A 23,490-nucleotide genomic window follows, 5' to 3' on the forward strand; every position below is an offset into this window, starting at 1 on the left:
GTCATGGTTAGAAAATGCATTTATATATGTCTCATTGTGGAGAATACTTTTTGAAGTAACACACTAAATTCAAAAGTGAGAAAGAAAGGAAAAGAACCATTGAGTATATTAAAAATAAGAAATATTTTTCCTTGGCATGAAACACTAATTACTGTGAAAAGAAAAATACAAAGAATGAAAAAATTCACATATGTACAATAGATAAATATAATATCCCCAATATATTAATGATTCCTGTAAATCACTAAGAAAAACAGAAAAAAATGAGAAAAGAAATATAATATTTCTTAAGGCTGATGTTCAACTTTTTTTTTTTCATAAGGGAAATGAAACTTACACATACAGTGAAAAAACAAGCTACGGTAAAATCCCAGATTGGTGTTTTGCTAATAGTATGCAGAAACAAGTACTTTTTTTTTTAAGTTTATTTATTTATTTTGAGAGAGACAGAGACAGCATGAGCAGGGGAGGGGCAGAGAGAGGGAGACAGAATCCCAAGCAGGGCTCTGTGTTTTCAACGCAGCTCCTGATCCAGGGATTGAACTCACCAACGGTGAGATCATGACGTGAGCTGAGGTCAGGAGTCCCACACTCAAATGACTGAGCCACCCAGGAGCCCCTCTTTTAATGTTTGTTTTTGAGAGAGAGAGAGAGAGACAGAGCACGAGCTGGGGAGGGGCAGGGAAGGGGATGGACAGAGGATCAGAAGCAGGCTCCACACTGACAGCAGAGAGCCCAATATGAGACTTGAACTCATAAACCGTGCGATCATGACCTGAGCCAAAGTTGGACGCTTAACCAGTTGAGCCATCCAGGTGCCCCACAAATACTTTCATATGTTCTTTGTAGAGGTATATCTTGGTACTGTCTTGGAGGGTGGGGACATTAAGGGTTTTCAGAATTACAGTTAGACACACCCATTGGTCCAGCAATTTCTCTTCCATGGATATATCCTAGAGATGCAAAATGTATACATGAGCACTGTGATTTATTGCAACATTGCTTGAGCTGGCATAAGAATGAAAAACCCAAACAGCGGTGCCTAGATGGCTCAGTTGGTTAAGCTCAGAGCCTGGAGCCTGCTTTAGATTCTGTGTCTCCTTTTCTCTCTGCCCCTCCTCAGCTCTCACTTGCACGCTCTCTCTCTCTCTCTCAAAAATAAATAAACTTTAAGAAAGAAAAACAACCCAAACATCTGGCTAGGCTGCTCTCAGTTCATGAACCCAGGCACCCGAGGTCCAGAGCTCTGTCTACCCAGAGTAAGGGGTGTCCTTTTCTCATGCTTGGGTAGGTATGGTATAGACTAGCATTGATTCGTTTCTGAAAAGGAGAACTTAAAGACTCTTGTGAAGTAGTCCCATGGTTTTGGATTTGTTTTTGTTTTTTTTTTTTTTTTTTATCTTTATTGTTGTCTTTCCCACAAATATTTCAATTGCATTTTTACTCAACTTGCCTTGATCAAGTCCTTGCAAAGGATTTCTGATCCAGTTTTAATAAAATAGAAATAGCTTTCTTTCTGTAGCCATATTTCACCAGTTTATGTAATAATTAAATTAATAATATAATTAACCTGTTACAATGAATATACACACATTCAGCAATAAACAAACAACAATTGGCATCAGCTCTGTGGGCAGGAGTAGTTGTGCTCTGGCATGATGAAAAGTAGCCTGCCTGATGCAAGAGCTCACCAACCAGGATATCAGTTCATAAACCTGAAAGAGGGATTGGAGAGTTTGGTTAATCCAGCAAGTTGGTTGAGTGTTCATTTAAGAGAGCTTTTAGTACATACAGACAATAAGTAAAGAGCAATCTATTGTGTTCCAAAATAAATAAAATCAGAGTAATCCTAATAAGCAATGATTTGCTGATATCCTTATATTTTTATATTATGACTGCTTTGTCTTCATTTATGACTTCCGTATGAGCCCACATTCTTTCCAATGTGTTGCAGGCTTTGGTCAAGGAATTACAAAATGATGTCTATGAAATAAGGCAACAAATCAGAGAGCGTAAAAAAATGCAGAAAAACAGGGACGCTTGCAGAACTTCAACCCATAAAGCCCAGACGTTGGCAGCTTCTATTCTCAACATTTCACGGTCAGATCTAGAGGAAATATTAGATACAGAAGATGAAATGGTAAGGTCATTTAAGTATTTATTAATCAAGGGCTCTTTACACATTGAGCTTAAGCAAATACTTTATTTGTTTTATAATTCTTAGAGTTTCATCTTTAATATAATATTAATGAAGGTAAGCTTGACAATGTACTAGTGAAAGTTACATCAAGGGTATTAACCAACTCAGAAAACCTTTAGAAAAATTTAACTGTAATACAGAAATAAGCCAGTACGTAGAACCTTTAGACCTGCTTCTTTGTTATTCAAGTCCTTTCCTGTCACTTCCATTTTCTTTAATTTAGTTAATCATATATCTTATAAGATACTATTTTTAATTAAGCCAGTTTGAATGGATTTAGTTAAGGTGGGTCATCATTGATTTGAGGACCTTTCCTCCGATGTGAGTAAAAATAGTAAATCTATTGGCTTTCCTAGATAAATTCAAAATTATTGTTGATGAAGTTAAAGAAAAATATATTTATGGCTTTAAATTGGCTAAAGTACTCCTGTCTGAGTGAATTGATATGCATACAGATATGAGTCTTCAGTAGCAATTCTGTACCCCTGGGGAGGCCACTGCATTTTTAAACATAGTTGTTTCCTCGTTGACAATAGAAGCTCATCCTATACATAGTCTTCTATGAGACCTGAGGATGATAATCCTGTTCTACTATTAAGTCTCTGAACTTTAATGCATGAATACTAGACTTTATTGTTTGCAAACATTTAAAGAGATGACAGCACTAGTAGCTTCCCAATACATATTTGCTCAATGAATAACTAAAATGGTAGACGTGAATATTTGTATGAGAACATCCTCCAGCACCCCTGTCAGCTTCTCAAAAAACTTCTGGAGAAAAAAAATTCTGGAGCAGAGCAGATCTACAATTTGCAAACTGCAAAAACTGCAGTTTTTAAACTTCCAGGAATTCTTAGAAAAGAGGTCAACCTACAAAATTATTTTCATCCCATGGGTGAACAGGATAGTGAACTATCAGTTTCCCTTTTTTTAGCACCTATGCCACAATGCCCATGACTTCCACACTTTGAATTCACTTTGTGAATTCTGAACTTTGAAGGACGGAGCATTATCAAATATAGTATCAAGTACAAGACACACAAGAAATAATAGTGTCTCTGGCAAAGGTGTTAACTATACATTATTGTAGACATTTAATTAATATTTGTTGATTGACAATGAGAGTCCTAACAGAAAATTAGGACTGAGTCCTCCACTGTTGCCTAAGAGCTTTAAAACAAGCAGATTTCCAAAAGCCCTCATGTATGTGTGTATTTGTGTGTGCATGTGTGTGCATACACACAGATAAATGTTCTGGAAGACAGGCCCATCGGCTTTGTGTGGTCTCAAAAGATGCCCTCTCTGGGCTTACAAATTAGGAAAAAGTACCCTCTCTGAATGGACAAGTTAGAAAAAAGTTTTCCCTTTGAGTATATGAATTAGATCTCTCTTTATAGTCCCAAAGAGTAGCTGGCACATTTCTGTGAAGAAATAGTACCCCAGCCTCTGCCTCTGGGCAGATGTATTCTAGAGCCAGAACGTACAGCACTGAAGTTTGCATATCACATAACCTTCAGTGCAAGTCCTCCTGGAAGAAAAAGGACACTAGTACAAACACCCTGTTCTAGGAGGATCAGTGCACCTTGATACATTTACTAGGTTTAATTATAGATCAGAGCTTAGTTAGATCCCTGCATCTTTTCAGAGGTCTAGAGAGTTGACTGGACTTGTCCAAGCAGAGCCCAAACCAGCTGACTTATATTCTTTAAGCTACACTGAATTCTAGCAAATTCATGTAAAAATTGATACTCCATGTGAAGTGCCTAGTGGGATACCTGGCATACAGTAAATTTCAACAAATGTTAGTTTCCCAGAAACCCTTCCCTTTTTGAAAAGTCCGTCTTTTTGTAAACTGAATCATGATTTTATTTTATTTTATTTTATTTTGAATCATGATTTTAACTGAATAATCAACAGCACATATGAATGCATTATACTTTCAGAAATATATTACCTCGATAATTGAAAGGTTGAAATATTTAGGCACTTACAACACTGTTAGGTTGAAGAGCCCCTTGCTTATCAGTCAGTTATTGGATATTTTAAATAAGTAAGCATTTAAATACCCCAGTGGCATGCCACGTCCTATTTTGTTTTTCCCTGTAACAATTACTCCTTAATTATCTATTGACAAGTCATACTGTTTCAGTATAAGGTTTTATGTTACCTTACAAGAGTCCCTTGTAAATGATTATTTTATATAGCTCTGTCTTTTTATTAAGTTTATTTACTTATTTAAGTAATCCCTACACCCAATGTGGGACTTGAACCCATGATGCCAAGATCAAGCGTCACAAGCCAGGCAGCCAGCCAGGCACCTCTGTACAGCTCTGTCTTATTTTTTGCTTGATTTTAGTCGCTTTTACCTCCACCTCAGTCTCTACCTTGAGCTCCACTGTGAAGGCAGAAATAAAATATTCCTGAATTGTATTGTGAAATAGAGAGATAGAGCTTTATCTTCTGCATGTCAGTATTTATAAAGTATTATTAAGAGCACAGATTTGCATATTCCCTCCTCTGGAGGGACAGGCTGGTCTTTGTTGAATTCTATTCTGCCAGTATCTCTCTAAATTTATTTAGTTACCTGACAGTATGATCAAGTTCATGTACTTACAATTAACACCAGTCTTTTGATTTTCTTCATTTAGGAAATAGAAAGGACGAAGATAGATGCTGAAAATGATCGGGAATGGCTGTTGTACATTCAGAAACTTCTTGAAGGACAGGTATTTCATTTTTCTGCTTCATGTATTAAAACTTCTCAAAAAAACATTTCAAGCCTTACATTTTTACTCGATGTCTAACTTTTTGCAAATCGTTACACATTATTTACTTCTGTTAGGTAAAGAAGTATTCCAATAGGTAGACAGGAAAGTTAACCCTCTATTTGTACTTTTGGACTTAACAAATGAAACAAATGCCTTGGGAAGAGCCAACATAGGTCTTAGCAAATGCATTAATTAAATTATTGAGTCAGCCTCTATGCTCGCTACACTGAAAAGGATCCGTTCTCTCAGCCCTCTTAGGAAAAGAGATTCTTTATTATGTGTCTTTAAAGTTAGTAGTTGATATGGACACCTGAGGAGTTCATGGGTTTCAGTGACCTTTTACTATGGACCTGTTTCCAGTCAATTCATGTTTTCCTCACAGCCAGACAGCTGTTTATTACTGTGTCTTCCCGCATTCTCTACAATATTTTCTACTGAGACCTCGAGCAGCTTGTTAGTGGGAAGTAAATATTGATTTGGCATCCTGTCAATGCAGGAAGAATGAAAAAATTTCCACCAGAGGCCCCTCAAACATTTTCCTATCGACATTTTCTGGGCCGAGTGGAAAGCTGCATAGAGGATGACAAGGCCAAGACGAGTTGAAATCCCTGAGGGGTCCATTGAGACGGCTGCTGTGACCTGTGTGATACTTTTTCTTTCCTTTCAAGTATTTTTTTAATACACATAGAGTCTGCTGGGATGTGCCCCTCTTGTAAGTGATCAAGGGCAGTTTATTGGCAGGTGAGAGCCCTGCTTTTCTAGTCATAGCCAGCTTTTGTTTTGACATCACCAACAGCATGTAATGTATTCGAAAAGTTTTTCATTAGAGTTCTTTTTGCTTAACCTAATTGTCTCTTTTAAAAATGAACCAAGGATAAAAAGAGCTAAAATGTGTTTTTCAAAATAGCAAAAAATATACACATCCATTACTGTCCTGTGATTTTTGGAAAGCCATTATAAATGTTTCTGTGTAAAGATTAAAAATAAAAGCAGTTTTAAACACATTTATTTTACATTTATATGAACAAACAACAGCATCTATACTTCTGGAAAAGTCAAGGATAAGTAAATAATACATGAACTACTCATATTCTTAGTGTCAGTCTTATATATTTTTGAAATGTTATCTGGAATCACTTCCATAGTAACAGAAGGTGATTGGCAATCTTTGCTTAAAGTTCTTCAAGTGCAGACAATGTCTTCTACAGTGACAACTTGCTTTTGAGAAGAAAGGCCATTTCTTAATGAATGTTGCGTGCCCAGCACCCAGCCCAGTGGCCAGCACATCAAAGGAGTTCAGTAATGAGTGTGACAGGTTATATATTTAGGCTTGAAAAATGATAAAAAATAAAATCTTAAATGAATTTTTTAATGTTCAATTTGTAAACATGACTCTTTAATATGGAGCTTTCATCGTCAGTTATGGACATAAAAAAAAATAGATCCACATGCGTAAATCTTTATTACATTTTTCTAAAGCTGTATTGACACCAGACCTGCTTTTTTGACTCACCTTTGTAGATGTACATGCACACATTCTACATTATCTGGATGTATACTTATGCCGCTTAGTCGGTGCAAAAAAAATCCTGTGGAAAATGACATTAGACCGCTTAATACTGCCGTTTGATGTAGTGCCTTTTTGTGCCACTGAGCCTGGACTCTGGAATATAATTGCCTGGCAGTATTGATTTAATTGCCCAGGTTTATTTGTGGACTCCTAATTATTGACTGGAGGTAAATTTAATGGAGCAGCCTTTATGAACACTGGGAAAGCGCCTCTGTTGCCGTTATACATAATGAACTGCATCATGTGCCTTTAGATCATTTTTCAAGCTAATTTTATTCCACTGTGACAGTATGAAAACATTTAAAAAGTCAAAGACTTTTTATTTTTATTACTGACATAGGTGGTTTTGCTGATGTCTTTGAATTTTGTGAGAAAAAAATAGTGACTTGATTGGTTGCACTTGAATGTCACTTCATAATTACACCCAAGAGAAAAATCTATAAAATAGAAAACATCTTTTTTTTTAGCCTACTTTTCTTCTCTCTCCGTTCCAGCAATTACATTTGTCCTGAATTTTAGAAAAGGTTTTCTTTGTCCGACAATTTTTTTAGAGGCTGTTATGCCTCTAAAAGTGTATGTATGTTCATTCCTACATTTGCTTAGTACAATATACAGTTTTGTGTGTCTGAGGTTACGTGATTGTCAAGCTGTGGAATAATTGAGCACATTTCCTTAAAAAAATAATTAATTTAATATTGATATTTGGTTATTAGAATATTTTGAAGATGAAATTATTGGAAAACTTCTCTTTTATGTCCTCTGTGTTGGGTGCTGTAAGGGAATTCTCGGATCAGAGGAGTCAGTCTGGCCCTGTGGTTTTACCTTTTGTTTAAGAATTAAGCCACAAAATGATTTTCTTTCAAAGAAAATTTTCTCTGCATTCATTTGGTGTAAATTTGCATTCATATAATGCTTGCCACAAAATAAAAAGCTGTTCCGCCATGTGGCAATATGGGACTATACAACAATATAATGCCTACTACTGCTGCTAGCCAGAAGTGCATGACAACTGAAAAGCCTGAAACCTTAACTTTTCTTTATTTAAGGCAGAGTGCAAATATATGGCCTCTTTGCTTCAAGTAGTCCTGGTGCAATTGGTAATTTTATGTGTAATCATATCTGCACCTAACTTTTGTTCCTACAGATTTCTAGCAATAAAAATTACACTAAAAAAATCTTTCTAATATCTACTGTTATTCTTACAGCATAGCTGCCATTTAATTTCTTTGAACATTTTTACCTGTATTAATTCATCTTTCTTACATTATTACATTTTTAAAAACTCGCAATCTATGGCAGAGAAAAGCAAACAAATTAATGATTATAATAGGATGGGAGAACCCTTCCAAATTAGTTCTTCTGTAGTTCAGAGGGTGGGAGAAAAAAAACAGAGATAGAAAAAGTAGGCTGAGACCAAACTATAAAAGCGGTGAGCAAGAAAGAGATATGATCAGAGTTGTGTTTTATAAAGATGCTTGAGATCAGCACATAGTAGGTCTGTAGGGAGAGAGACTGGGAGCAGGAAGATAGTTTAGGCAAAGGGCAATGAGGGTCTGCATGTGCCATTGCCATAAAAATGGAAAGAATGAGATAGATGTGACCCACATTATAGCGATTGAATCAATAGCAGTAATGAGATTAGATAGAGTCAGAAAGCAGAAACCATAGATGGGTGAGTTTAATACCCCACATAAAGAGAAAGATGATGATACCTCTAAGAGTCTGAGAGACCAAAAGATGTAGATCAGATGTGGTAGGGAGGAGATGTCAGTACTGAATCCATAGAAAGTGTAGTAGATGCATTCCATTAACAATATTCAAGGATTCAAGTGTTTTCATTAATTCAGCTAGCCTTCTCTCTGGCTTTTCTCAGTGAAATTTAACCATTTGCGAACACATTTCAAACTCTTACAACTCAACAACTAAAAGTAAAGAAACTGATTTGAATAGACATTTCTATAAGAAGATAAACAGATAGCTAATAAGGGCATGAAAAGATGCTCAACATCATTAACCATCAGGGAAATGGAACCCAAAAACTGAGATGAGGTACTGCCTCACACCGAGCAGGTTGGCTATCATGAAAAAGACAGACAATACCAAGGGTTGGTGAAGATGTGGCGAAATTAGAACCCTCATACATTGCTGCTGAGAATATAAAATGATGCCACTCCTGAGGAAAAGAGTCTTTCACTTCTTCAGAAAGTTAAAAATAGAGATTATATGACCCAGCAGTTTCATCCTCTAGGCATATACCCACAATAAATGAAAACACATGTCCATACAAAAACTTCTACATGAATGTTCACAACAGCATTATTCATAATACCTCCAAAGTGGAAGCAACCCAGAGGTACATCAGCTGATGAATGGATTAATTTGGCGTATGTATACATGGACGATTATTCTGCCGTAAAATGGAATGAAGTAGTAAATACATGCTACAACACAGCCCTATAACCCTTATGCTAAGTGAAAGAAGCCACACACAAAAGGTCACATATAGTCTGACTGCATTCATATGCAGTCCAGAATGGCAAATCTATATAAAGACAGAAAGTAGAGTGGTGGTTACCATGGAGATCGGGGTGGGGGCAGGCAGACAGGGAGTGGCTGCTAATGGGTACAGAGTTTCTTTTGAGGGTGATGGAAATGTTCTAGAATGAGATAGTGGCGATGGTGGCACAGCCTTGTGAATATATCAAAAACCAACGAATTCTATACTTTAAAGAGGTGAATTTTGTGTTATGTGAACTATATATCAATTTAAAAAATGTTCTCTTTAATATCAAAAGAGGAAAAATACATTTAGTAAAAAATATTTTTTAATGTTTATTCATTTTTAATAGAGAGAGCACGCACAAGCAGGGTTGGGGCAGAGAGGGAGGGAGACACAGAATCTGAAGTAGGCTCCAGGCTCCGAGCCATCAACATGGACCCCAATGCAGGGCTTGAATCCAAGAACCACGGGATCATGACCTGGGCAGAAGTCAGACGCTTAACTGACTGAGCCACCCAGATGCCCCCAGAAAAAAGAATACATTTAAAAATAAATTCCATAGGGGTTCCTAGGTGGCTCAGTCAGTTAAACATCCAACTCTTGATTTCAGCTCAGGTCATGGTCTCACAGTTTGAGAGATCGAGCCCTGCGTCAGGCTTCATGCTGAACGTGCAGCCTACTTAAGATTCTCTCCCTCTCCCTCTGACCCTTTCTAACTTGTTCTCTCTCTCTTCTCTGTCTCTCTCTAAAAAAAAAAGTAAATTAAATAAATTTCTTATATCGCATATGCCATCTCCTCTACCATTAATTAGCAGAGATTGCCTTAAATGCATTTGAATTTGAACTTCTGTCTCCTGGTCATAATTATGAACAAATGAGATAAGTGATTTCCCTTCATTTGGCACATAAGGAGACGTCCCTCTGTTATGCTCTGACTGATACTTACCTTCTCACATATCCAAACTAGTAGTAGTCATTTATACTCTGCCTTCTAAGAGACAACTGTTTATTTGTTCTGCCCATTCTGATCCTCAAAATTATAAAATTGTAATAAAGGTCATTTAACTTTGCCTTTAGGCCTTAATAATACGTGAAACAGTACTTTTTACTTGGGACTTTAAAAGGTAACAGAGAGTTAGTGGAGATAACACTGAACCTATACTGTGGAATCCTTTTAAAAAAAAAAAAAACATGTACATAGTGCCTCCTACATTATTGTTTCAGGTTTAGGAGTACAGAAGTGAGCAGAGGAGACAAAAATCACCTCCTTCATGGAGTTTACGTTTCTGGGGGTGAAGGACAATAAAAGAGTTAAAATATATAAACTGTGAAATTTATTAAACAATTAAATTGAACAGAATTATGGGTATATATGTTAAAATATGTATACTTGTACAAAATAAATAATTACAGTTATAAATGCAATATGGTTCTTTACTAGGATTTGTATAAAAACCTTGAGCCGGGAATGACTAGAAAATGTGTCTTGATTTCATTTTGTTTTAGCCCTGTTCTTTATTATTTGCTAATCCTTTTCTGGATTTTATTCAGTCCATTTTAGTCTACTTTTTGGAGATCATTTTCTTGCATTGGGAGCATATAAAAAATTCTTTCTGCCTTCAGCTGTTGAGAATTTAAAGTACAGAATTTAATCAGTGGTTTTTCTTTAGCTTTAAATATCCCTGTTCCTATTAGATGCTTCAGATCTTGCAAATGCTGAAATTTAAAATGGCTCTTTCCCCAGTGCCCTCTCTGCAAAATATGCTTACCTTCTACAGAATCCTTGCAATATGGCAGTGAGAAGAGTTTTATAAATCTCTCTGGCTTTTGTAAATAGAGTAACTTCCAGGCTGAAGGTTAACTGAAAGTTTCTCCTTAGAACTCGGAACACATCTAGTCTGTTACTTTCTGTGTGGCACTTACAACACATGCAAGCACATGCAGGCACATTCACTCACCCCTGCTCACACACGTAAACCCACTCCCTCAGCCACCACACAGCTTTCTTACATCTAGCTGAAATAGCAAGAGTTCAAATTTCTCCATTCAGAGCCTTCTTGGGACTTTTTTTTAATTTAACAATGTTAAGCCTTCTTTCATGTTTCCAGTAAAAGCAGGTACACTACATGAAATGAAATACATTTATTTTCAATAGGACTCAAGCTAGATTAAAGTCAATTTGTGTTTTAAAAGTGGTATCTTCTTGGTGGTAGTTTTCAAACCAAAAACAAGAATGAAAATGGTTAAAATGTTCATCTTGTTCTTTAGATTTTTGTTAAAAGCACATTCCAGTTAGTGCTCATGCTGTTAAGTTATCTATGTTTTATAGTCATGGACGTTAGGCTTGGTTATTTTTCCAATATAGCTCTCAAAGGTCTGCAACCATCATTCATGCCTTACCTTTATACAGAAACACTTAAATGAAACCACAACCTGCGAGTGTGAGTGATAAACTTGAGATTGTGTCAGTGGCATACCAGCTCCTAGAGGCAAACATCTGTAGGTGAGATAAGCTGGAAATCTGTGTGAAATCAGGGGAAATCGCTCCCTAATAGAAGTCACCTTTTGCAACAGGGACAGCCCGAATGATTAGGAAGACCCACTTTAAGACCACACCACACACCAAGCAAAGCTCAGTTGTTCCAGTGTCCTAGTTAAATTTCCATACGAAGAAATCTCACACAGTATCAACTCTTCACCTGTCTCATCTTCTCCGTGATGTTGAAGCATTCAAGCCTGTGGGACTCTGTATTGACATACCCAGGAGTATCCCTTCTCCTTTGTTATGCAAGAGAAAGAAAGAAATCATGCAGTCTTTCTGGACTTCATAGTCCCTGGCATATGCCATTGGAGATGAAACCCGAGGCAGCATAATTGTCGGGTTTGTTGTTTCAGATACATATGATGGGGCAAGTGAGAAATTATGGCTGCTGTTGTCCAGTCAGCTTGCTGCCACTTCAGTCCAACTCCAAAATCCTATCCATGAAAGAATAGTGGTGCTTTCTGTGTCTGAGGGAGTTCCCTCTAGAATGCATGTAGAGAGATTTTAATGTACTCTAAACACCCTGTGTGAGATAACCTTGCATTTCATCTAGACTCCGGTCTCCTGGTCTTCTTAATGTTTTTAAAGCGTTTTGCTGTTAAAACAAATAAAAAACAGGGCAAACAAGCAGACCATGTGAATTTTTAAAGCACTTTCCAAGGCATTTTGTATTTTAAAGACAGTCTTAACTGCACCCAATCTATAGCTCTCTGTTGAGAATTGACGTTCATTTGATACTATAAGCTTTTGAAGAACTCTGTGAATCACAGTATACTAAATTATGTCTCATCAGTCTTCAGGTTAACTGTAATTTATAAGATTTTTTAAATGTTTGTTTATTTATTTTGAGGTGGGGGGCTGAGAGAGAGTGAGAGAGAGAACACGAAGCGACAGAGCCCAATACGGGGTTCCATCCCCATGTAGGGTTCGATCCCACAAACCATGAGATCATGACCTGAGCCAAAATTAAGAGTTCGAGGCTCAACTCACTGAGCCCCTGTAATTTGTAAGATTTAAGAATTAACGATAATCTGTAAATGATAAAAGTGATTATTCTCAGTTAGCTAAAATAGCCAGTGAACTTAAAAATCCCATTCTTAACCACTTTCAGAAAACAAGAATTTTCATTAATTCATCCTAGACTAAGCAGAGGTTTTTATCTGTATAGTCTATGAAAGAAGTTTGCCAAATAAAGGATAGTGCACACTTGGCAAGAGAAGCTATTTTTGAAACCACTACTGCTGGTCCACTCGTTATTTGAGGATGTATTGCGTCTACTCCATGAATAAGGAACAATTTATAAAGTAGGAGGGACACGTGCTTAAAATTTTTTGGTTAACAGTTACTTTGAGTTATAGTGTTCATTTGTAAAAAATAAGTCATATTCATTTGAAAACAATAGGTATATTTTATGAAATGTTTTCTAATCTGACTTTTCCTTAGTCTTCTTCTAGGTTTGTTTCAATTACTAACAATTATATTATAAAATTACATTAATTTTATATTTTATAAAATTACAGTTGATCCTTTCGAAAGGCCTCTTTGAGAGCCGGACTTACAGTTCCCAGGGAACAACAAGTCATAAAAAGCAAATAGAGTGAGCACTGTGTTTGGAGAAAGAAATTCAGAGTTGGTTTATGAAAAAGGAAATAGAAAGGTTGAATTAAAATAAACATCTCCAACTAACTTTTAAGATGTATGAATTTTAATTTAATATTATATAAAGACAGATAATAATATCCTTCTGACCTATTTGCAGAGAAATAGAAGAACCTCTAAGGGCAGATAGATATGCACATACCGTGCATCATGATTAAAAGATTGATCACTTTTTGAAATCTATATGTGTTAGCCTCTATACAAAGCTTAAAAGAAGCTTACAATCCAATAAAACAGGATTGACAAACAGTCGTGTTTAACTGTGGGGCTTTTTGTTTTATTGGGAGCCAGAGGAAGAGAATAAAGTGAGTTGTCAGTAGTAAATTAGTAAATGGACCTCTTGTTCCACCTCGGAGGCTTCCTGGAAGAGAAATTCTTTGAGCTAGATTTTTTTAAAAGGAAGTGAAATTTCCAAGTACATGACATGTTGAAAACTGTTCAGATCACAAGATAAAAAGGTTTATGTTTAACTTGAAAGTGTAATATGCAAATAAGATGATTAATGTCAGTACATTGTGGCCTGGTGAAAGTACTGTGACATTATTACATAGGAAATTACAGAACCAGCATGTTTCCCAAAGTGTGTTCCATGGATTGCTAGTTCCTCATGATAAACAGACCATGAGAAGAGCATGGACAAATGAATTTAGAAACAGAGTATGACATTGCTTGGAGACTCACAGTGTCTGTTAATATCTTAAAGCTTCTAAGAGATCCTGAAATAGAGGAACTTTTTAAGGTTTGGTTTGTTTCCCAAACTTATTTGGTCAGAGGACCCTTTTTTCCCTTGAACAGCTTGAGGAAATTACATTTTATTTCCACCAGGAAACATCTTGTTTATCTGCCTTTTTGATGGGGATGCATATGGTACTGATAGCCATGGCCAACATAAAGAAGGTTGCCTGATAGTTTTGTTATTATTTTGTATGTGCATTCCTTTAACATCTAATATTAATGCCCTGAGAATTTAAATTATCTAATTTATAAGACTGGAAGTTTTGCCAAATATGACTCTTTTCTGCATCCCAGAAGGGCAATCTGTCAAAGTAATGATTTGCTGTTAGTATCCTTACTTTGCAGAAGGGAGTCTAACATTCTTCCTTACTTCTAAGATGCATTTTCCCCACATTTTCATATTTCTGACATTGCAATGCAAACACAGTGTGTATATATTTAATGGGGTAGTAGGGTTTTTTTCTTTCCCAGAAAAAAGCTGTTTTTAGTTCAATGCATGTATCTTCTATTCAAGTCTGTCTTCAGAACTAAAGAAATGTGATATTTTGGTATCTTATGGTTTCTTCAGTAATAAGTTTCATGGAAGACCGTGTGTGAAGCTCCTGGCATTGACTTAGAAAAGGCAGTTTGTTACAAAGATGAGAAAGAAGTTAAACTAGAACCTTTTTGTTAGAAACTTGGGATCTGAGGCAATCCTATGGACCAGTTTTGGTCTTCGCTTCTCATTCGTGGCCTGCATAATCTGTTTGTCTGGCCTGTTGTTTCACTGCCACTGGCCAACCTTTTCTGTTTACTCCCAGTTCAAATTCGAAAAGACCGTTCTGGTTGGTTGAGCGAATTATAATCACCCTAGCTGAGCACAGCCGAGCACCTCCTATAGTGGTCTTTGGTCAGGTGCTGATGATGGATGCTGCCTGTGGTCATCCTGGCACAAAAAAGGGCCTGATGGTACTTCCCTTGTGGGGAAGGGGACTGGGCATGGGAAGCATCCCCGTCAACATATTCAAGGAAACAAAAGTGGTCTTTTGCTGGTTAATCAAAAGGGCAACTCCAAGAAATGGCATAACGAATGTCTTAATTATTATAAACCTCTTCTGTGAGACCAGACAGCTGGGAAGGAGACAAAAGGAAGTTGGTGGAGGTGTGGGGGTAATTGGAGACCCTTTTCCCTTTTCTTCTACTTACAGCCCAGACATGTATCCTACGACTCAGACTTCTACAGGAAACCCAGGGAAGCAGAGGGAACAATGAAACTTTACCAGAAAAGTTATATAAATTATGAAATTTAAAAATGTACTCTACATTTCATAAACTCAGCAGTTTGCAACATGTGTATTACACTTTGATGTGCCAAACAAACTTTTCTATAACATCTTAATCAATGGGTATACTTTTGCCATTTTTTTTCGCTCTGAAATTTTACCCTACAACTCTTGAGGTGTTGGGCTCTCACACAGACAAGTGTATTGATAGTTCTCTCTCATTCTTTTATGAGTGATGAGCATACAGTACTCCTTCGGTGGGCCTGTGGGCCCTGGAGATGACTGTAACCTGCTATTGATCAGCTGATTGAAGATAAATGGCCTAGCTGCTTGTATTGCAGATTACATCATTAACATGGTCAGTAAACCATGAATTGTTCAATAAGGCGTTTATCTTTTTTCATTTTACTTCTGCTCTTTTATCATTTTTATTATAAAAGACAAAATTACCCACACTAACCAGGAAGATCAGTTGAAAAGAGACCCAGAAGGGTGCCATTATGGGTGCAAAGTTGCAGATAGCTGAGTTCTAATGGTTTAATGATATTTAGTGTATGTTTTTGAGCTGAAGAAAATATAGAGTTTTGATCATCTTTTTTTTGTGTGTTTCTCTTACAGCTTCCTTTTGCCTCATATTTGCTAGAAGCAGTACTGGAGAAAATAAATGAAAGAAAGAAACTAGTTGAAGGATATTTCACAATTATGAAAGATATTAGATGATATTATGATGAAGAACTTTTTTTCAAATGTGAAAACTTTTTGTGTGGTGGGACTGGAAAAATGCATTGCAATCCTGATACAGTATCTGCTCCAACTATCAATAGTCAGGTTCAATACCAAAATAAGAAGTCTCTGAAACTAATTAATTGCTGAACAAGTGAAACTAATTAAGTACACAGCCATTTTAAAGAAAATAGTGTAGCATTTGATTGTTGAATACAAATATTGCCACAAATCAATGCAAACTTAAAAATGATTTTCCTTCCAGTGCAGTAGAAAAAAGTAGAACAAGCTTGGACACACAAATTAGCCTGAATATAAGAAGACAAAGGTGTAAACTGAGGACTTAATGTTTTAAGTTTTGTAAGAAACTAGACCATTTACATAAAACCAGTATAAAAGGCCTTAAATCATCCAATGAAGAGCAATTTGTTTTATTGGCAAATATAAAACAAAGCATCATATCTTAAGGATGAGAATTTAATGAAATAAATTGTGTGGTCCAATTATATCTGTTCTCAATATACTGGATTATGTAGGAGACACTAGAACTAGTATTTTCCTAGAACTACTTGGCAAAAATAAAAACATTTTCTCCTTTTCTCCCTTTCTTTTTTTAAATTTACAAGACTTTGTGTGGCCATCTAAATTAGCAAGGGACCACAAGCCCAGTATATAAAATTAGTCTAGATCCAGCATAACTCCTACTGTGGTCAACTAATTAAGTTCAAATTCCTAATGATGATATCATCTTTATTTAGATTTCCAAATACTCTTAACCCCATTTCACCTTTTCGCTATATTCCTGCCACACATGACCTTTCTGGTTCCTCTAATTCACCAAACTTCTGCCTGCCTCCAGCCTTTACTCTTTTTCTTTTCTAGAATAGTCTGTACGTTTTTCTCATGACTGGCTCCTTCTCATCATTCAGGATCACCTTATCTGCTCCCTCAGGGACACATTCCCTGGCCATCTTACTACTTAATTTCCTTTATCACAGAAAATTGGCTATTTTACCTGTTCACTTATATGTCTTCATGTTATTTTCTCCTCCCCTTTCCCTTTAGAATACAGGTCCCCTGAAGTTAAGGCAGCGGTTGGCAAATTATGGCCCACAAGCCAAATCTGGACTGCCGCCTGTTTTTGTGCGGCCCACAAGCTAAGAATAATTTTTACATTATCAAATGGTTTAAAACAAAAAGAGAATATGTTTTATAGCATGTGAAGTTTATATGAAATTCAAATTTTAGTGTCCATCAATAAAGTTTTATTGGAACACAGTGATGGTCATTTATTTATGTATTGTTCATGGCTGCCTTCAAACTACAGTAGTGCAAGTGAGTATGCAGCCCAGACCATATGTGATGCTGTGGTCACTTTGCACTACTTAGCACACTACAAATCACAATGACACAATTCTAGGAAAATACAGTTACAACTTGAAAGCATTTCAGATGCCACAATACTACTCTACTGCACTTTTTAAGAAAAATATATACCCATCATGTCAAAACAAGAAAAGAAGAGAAAAATGGCTGTCAGCGTGACATTTTTTACGGCATAGCAGAGTGTGGATTATCTTGCTATTGAATTAGATTGCAAAACATTGTGATTATTATACAGTGACAGTATACCTATGCTGAAAGAATGCACTGTATATGGACATTACTGAACTAAGTACTCATAACAGAATTTCCAACTCACAAGAAAACAATGGTAAGAAAATAAATTACAAGATTTTTAATATAATATCTGATCACAGAAGAATTTTGTTACAAAGATAAAATGTGACTGAATTTCTATGCAGGCCTGAGGTCTTCCAGGAAGAAGGCAAGAGGAGTCAGACAGCAATGTTACCACAGAAGGAGAGGGACAAAGAAATTTGACGATGCTACCCCAATAACTTTAAGTATAGAGGAAAGGGGCCATCAACTAAAGACTGTAGGTGATCCCCAGACACTGGAAAAGTCAAGGAAATGGATTGTCCACCACAGAGACTCCAGGAAAAAAAAACAAAAAACAAAAAAACAGCATTTGTTAACATCTTGACTTTAGCCTAATAAAACTGATTTTGCACATCCCCAGCTATTAGAATAAATTTTGCTTTTTTAAGCCATTAAGTTTGTGATAATTTGTAACTACAGCAATAGAAAATGAATACAGTTTTCTAAAATTCTGTTTAGAATTGTTTTATCTGTTTATGAGGGATATTGGGCAGAAGATACAAAATCAAGGCTGGTTCCATATTCAAACATCAATCAATGTAAGACACCATGTAAACAGGCTAAAGAGAAATATCACATGATTGTAAAATTTTACAAAAACATATGAAAAACTTCAATACCCCTGCACGAGAAAAGAAGAAACTCAAAACTAAGAACTTCCTCAATTTGATGGGATTGCAAAATGCCTATGGCTAACATTATACTTAATGATGGAAGATTGAACACTTTCCCCTAAGATCAGGAACAAGGCAAGGATGTCTACTCTCATCACTGTTATTCAACAAAATATTGAAAATCCTGGCCAGCATGGTAAGGCAAGAAAAGGGAATAAAAGGCCTACAGATTGGAAAGGAAGAAGTAAAGATATCTCTTACATAAATAATTCCATACACGAATAAATGAACCTCAGAATTAATAAGTGACTTCTCAAGATACAAGATCAACAGAAAAATTAATTGTATTTCTATATACTAGTGAACTAGTAATACATGTGTGGAAACCATAATTTATTTTTTTAAATTTTTTTTTTTTCAACGTTTATTTATTTTTGGGACAGAGAGAGACAGAGCATGAACGGGGGAGGGGCAGAGAGAGAGGGAGACACAGAATTGGAAACAGGCTCCAGGCTCCGAGCCATCAGCCCAGAGCCTGACGCGGGGCTCGAACTCCCGGACCGCGAGATCGTGACCTGGCTGAAGTCGGACGCTTAACCGACTGCGCCACCCAGGCGCCCCTATAATTTAAAATACAATTCACAATTCCTCAAAAAGAAGAAAAAAGAAATACTGAGGTATAAATCTAACAAAGCATGTCTAAGACTTGTATACTGAAAACTACAAACACTGATGAAAGAAGATTAAATAAATGGGGAGACATGCTGAGAGCATGAATTGGGATACTCAATATAGCAAAGATGCCAGTTGTCTCCAAATTGATATACGGGTTTAATACAATTCCCACAAACATCACAGCAAGATATTTTGAAAATAGAGACAAGAGTCTTCTAAAAAATTGTATGGAAAGGCAAAGGAAGAAGAGTAGCTACAAAGATTTAAGGAAAAATAAAGTGGGGGAAATCACTCTACCCAATTCTAAGATGTATTTTATAGCTACATTAAAAGTGTGGTATTGGCAGAGGAACAGACACCTTTTACCACCTGATCCTAATTAAAGCACTTTCAGCATATTTTTTAAAGCTTATTTATTAATTTTGAGAAGGGATGGGAGAGGGGCAGAGAGAAAGCATCCCAAACAGGCTCCGCCCTGTCAGCATGCAACGCGATGAGGGGCTTGAACTCATGAACCACAGGATTATGACCTAAGCTGAAGTCGAAATCAGACGCTTAACCAACTGAGCCATCCAGGAGCCCCTCAGCATATTTTGGGATGAGATTTAGTTAAGATAAAAAAAAAATTTTTTAATGTAAGTGAAGTTTACATTTTCCAATATCTTATCTTAGGTTACTACTACTCAATCTGAGGGCACAAAAAAAATCTTCCTGTTGCCTTGACAAATTTCTTTGGTTTGAGACCTAGCTTTTTTCTGGAGTTTTATCCCCACTGTATGTTCCCTATCTTATACACCTGTCAACATCCTTTGTCTTATAAGGAATCCTCTCCATTCTTCCTATTGTACTAGTTCTGACACTGCTCATTAATTCAGTGTTGGGAGCAAGGTAGAAAAAGAAAAGTACATCCAGGGCATTTTCTTTTTCCTTTATTTTTATATAAATTTTAATTTTGAAATAGTGTAACATTCATAAGGAATTGCAAAAGTAGTATTGAGAATTCTTGAGTAGTCTTCATTCAGATTCCCTGAATAACACCTGACTTAACCATAACACATTGTCAAAATCAGGAAAATGACATTGGGACACTAGTATTAACTCAAATATAGACCATAAATGATTCTTACAACTTTTCACATTCACTTCTTTTGGGGAGGGATAGTTTTATGAAATTTTGTCACACATGTAGATTATATAACTGTCAGCACAGGATACAGAGCTATTCCATCGACAGAATATTCCTCATGTTACTCCTTAGCATTCATATCCCCCTTCCGACGCTAAGGCCTGCAACTATTTTTTTTTTTGTTCTTCATCACTATAATTTTGTTACTTTGAGAATGTTATATAAATGGAAGCACAGAGTATATAGTTCTTTTCAGTCAGCATAAGCCCTTGAGATCCATATAAATTGTGTATATCCATAGTTTATTTCTTTTCATTGCTGAATAGCATCCCAGTATATGCATGTACCACAGCTGGTACATTCATTTACCCATCAACAGATACATGTGATGATATACTGATTGATGGGCCAAGTAGTCAGGGACTTGGGAGGAACATGTTTGGAACAAGGTGACAAGGAAGTCTGGGGAAGAGATATGTGGATAGACCTCTCTGAATGGGTGTAAAAGGTGATGATTTTTTTGTCCCATGTGAGTGCTTACCAAAGGGTGGCCTCAGCAGAGGAGGATAGTAATAAGTGAGTAGAATAAACTGTTCTGTGGATACCAGTCAGCCTCTTTTCCCAGCCACCTCTATCATTGCACAGTGGGCTCATGGACAAAGTGGTTACGGTGGCAGGTATGAGGTTATGCATGGGCTCAGCAACATGGACATCTACTCACCAAGGCCAGCCTGACTATAGCCACTATTGAGTGTCCAATCTTCAAGAATCAGAGACCCAACACTAATTCCCTGATCTGACAAAATCCCCCAGGGTCAGCCAGCTACCTGGTGACAGGTTGACTGTATCTGACTGTTTCCATCATAGAAGAGACTGTATTTTGTACTTACTGGGACACTCACTCTGGATATGGATTCGCCTTCCCTGCAAGCAGTGCTTCTGCCCGAACTACCATCTGTGGCCTTCCAAAATGTCTTATCCACCATCATGGTATTCCACACAGCAATGCTTCTGATCAAGGTACTCACTTCATAACAAATGAAATGGATCAATGGGCCCAGGCTCTTGGAATTCACTGGTCTTATTGCATTCCCCACCATGGTGAAGCAGCTAGTTAGAATGGTAGAGTGGCTTTTGAAGACTCAGTTACAGTACTTTGTGGCAGTACTAGGTGGCAGTACTTTGCAGGGCTGAGGCAAGATTCTTTTTTTAAAATTTTTTTTCAACGTTTTTTATTTTTTTTATTTTTGGGACAGAGAGAGACAGAGCATGAACGCGGGAGGGGCAGAGAGAGAGGGAGACACAGAATCGGAAATAGGCTCCAAGCTCCGAGCCATCAGCCCAGAGCCTGACGCGGGGCTTGAACTCACGGACCGCGAGATCGTGACCTGGCTGAAGTCGGATGCTTAACCGACTGCGCCACCCAGGCGCCCCAACAAGATTCTTGAGGAGGCTGTATATGCTCTGAATTAGCATCTAATATATGGTGCTGCTGTATCCATAGCCAGGATTCCCAGGTCCAGGAATCAAGGGGTAGAAATGGGAGTGGCACCACTCGCTATTACTCCTAGTGACTCACTAGCAAAATGTTTGCTTCCTCTCCCCATGACCTTATACTCTGCTGGCTGAGAGGTCTTAACACCAAAGGGACAAATGCTTCCACCAGGAGACATAGGAATGATTCCACTGAACTGGAAGTAAAGACCCACCCAGCCAACTGCAATTCCACATGACTGAATCAACAGGCCAAGAAGACAGTTACTGTGCTTCTTGGGATAATTGATTTTGACTACCAAGGGGAAATTGTACTGCTACTCCACAGGAGATCCCTTAGGGCATTTCTTAATACTACCATGCCCTGTGGTGAAAGTCAAAGGAAAATCCAAACCAGCTAGGACTATTAATGGCCCAGACCCTTCAGGAATAAAGGTCACCCCACTAGCTAAAGAATTACAATCAGCTGAAATGTTTGATAGAGAATACAGAATGGATAGTGGAAGAAGGTATTTATAAATACCAACTATGACCAAATGACTATTCACAGAAACAAGGATTTTAATTATCTGGAGTATTTCCTCCTTATTTTGGGGTGTGTGTGTGTGTGTGTGTGAATGAAGTTGACAAGGGGTGGGGTTGTGATAGTTAATTTTATTTGTTAAGTGGGCTGGTCCACAGTGCTGGATTTGTGGTCAAATATTCTGGATTTTTCTTTTTTCTTTTTTTTTTTTAAATGTTTATTTATTTTTGACAGAGACAGAGCTTGAGCAAGGGGAAGGGCAGAGAGAGAGCAAGACACAGGTTCTGAAACAGGCTCCAGGCTCCGAGCTGTCAGCACAGAGCCCGACACAGGGCTTGAACTCACAGACCACGAGATCATGACCTGAGCCCAAGTTGGACGCTCAACCGGCTGAGCCACCCAGGCGCCCCTATTCTGGATTTTTCTATGAGGGTGTTTTGGGATGAAATTAATACTTAAATCAGTGGACTGTGAGTAAAGCAGATTGCCTTCCATAATGAGGCCTGGGGGGGCACTCATCCAATCAATTGAAGGCCTCTTCCACCAGGAAGAAAGAAGTCTGCCAGCAGACAGCCTTCTGACTTAATTGCATTGATTCTTTCTAGTTCTCCCTGCCCACTTTGAAGCTTTTTAGACTTGCCAGCCTCCATAATTGTGTGAGCTAATTCCTTAAAATAATGATTTGGTTTTGTTTCTCTGGAGGATCATGACAAATATGCTAGGTTTGGGCTATTACATATAAAGATACTATGAACAACATGTATAGGATTTTGTATGAACAAAATTTTCACCTCTCTAGAATAAAGTGTAAGTGTGATCACCAGGTAATGCAGTAAGTGTGTTTCACTTGGTAAGAAACTGCAAAGACGTTTTCTAGAGCACTTACTACCACTGTATAGTCCCACCAACAAGTTGGAGAGATCAAGTTTGTCTGCATCCTCTTCAGGACTTAGTTTTGTTGGTATTTTTTTGTTTTACCCATTCTAATAGGCATGTAGTGGTGATATTTTGATTTTTAAGTGCTACACCTGATCACATTTATCATTTTTTTTGTTTTTCTATCTCTAAAACTGCATTCATCGTATTTTTGGAAAGCATGGGCTGATGGGAACAGGATGATTTGGGTTTGGATGGACGCATAACTCTTGTCCAGACGGATTACCTGAAAAAGAACTTCCAGTAATCAGCATGAATTTTACGAGAAACTTCTAAAATGCAGTTCTTTTCATTATATATTGTTGCATCATAATTTACCCTAAAACCTAGTGGCTTGGAACAACATTTATTCGGGCCACTTTCTGTGAGTCAGGAATCCAGGCACAGCTTAGCTGAGTTCTCTGGCACTGAGTCTTTCAGAAGGCTGCAGTCATAGCAAGG

General features: G+C 37.2%; 1 protein-coding gene across 1 annotated transcript in view; it reads left to right on the forward strand.

Annotated features, from left to right (window-relative positions):
* CNTLN (centlein) overlaps positions 1-17,153 on the forward strand; it is a 312,305-nt gene extending 295,152 nt beyond the window's left edge. Inside the window, exons 24-26 of the mRNA XM_030293937.2 lie at positions 1,955-2,140; positions 4,849-4,926; positions 15,855-17,153. Of these exons, the coding sequence (XP_030149797.1) occupies positions 1,955-2,140; positions 4,849-4,926; positions 15,855-15,956 (366 nt within the window). The 3' untranslated portion in view covers positions 15,957-17,153. The remainder of the gene's footprint in view (positions 1-1,954; positions 2,141-4,848; positions 4,927-15,854) is intronic.
* Positions 17,154-23,490: the final 6,337 nt, after the last annotated feature.

This window comes from Lynx canadensis, chromosome D4 (genome assembly GCF_007474595.2).
Source record: "Lynx canadensis isolate LIC74 chromosome D4, mLynCan4.pri.v2, whole genome shotgun sequence".
Classification (NCBI taxonomy): Eukaryota; Metazoa; Chordata; class Mammalia; order Carnivora; family Felidae; genus Lynx; species Lynx canadensis.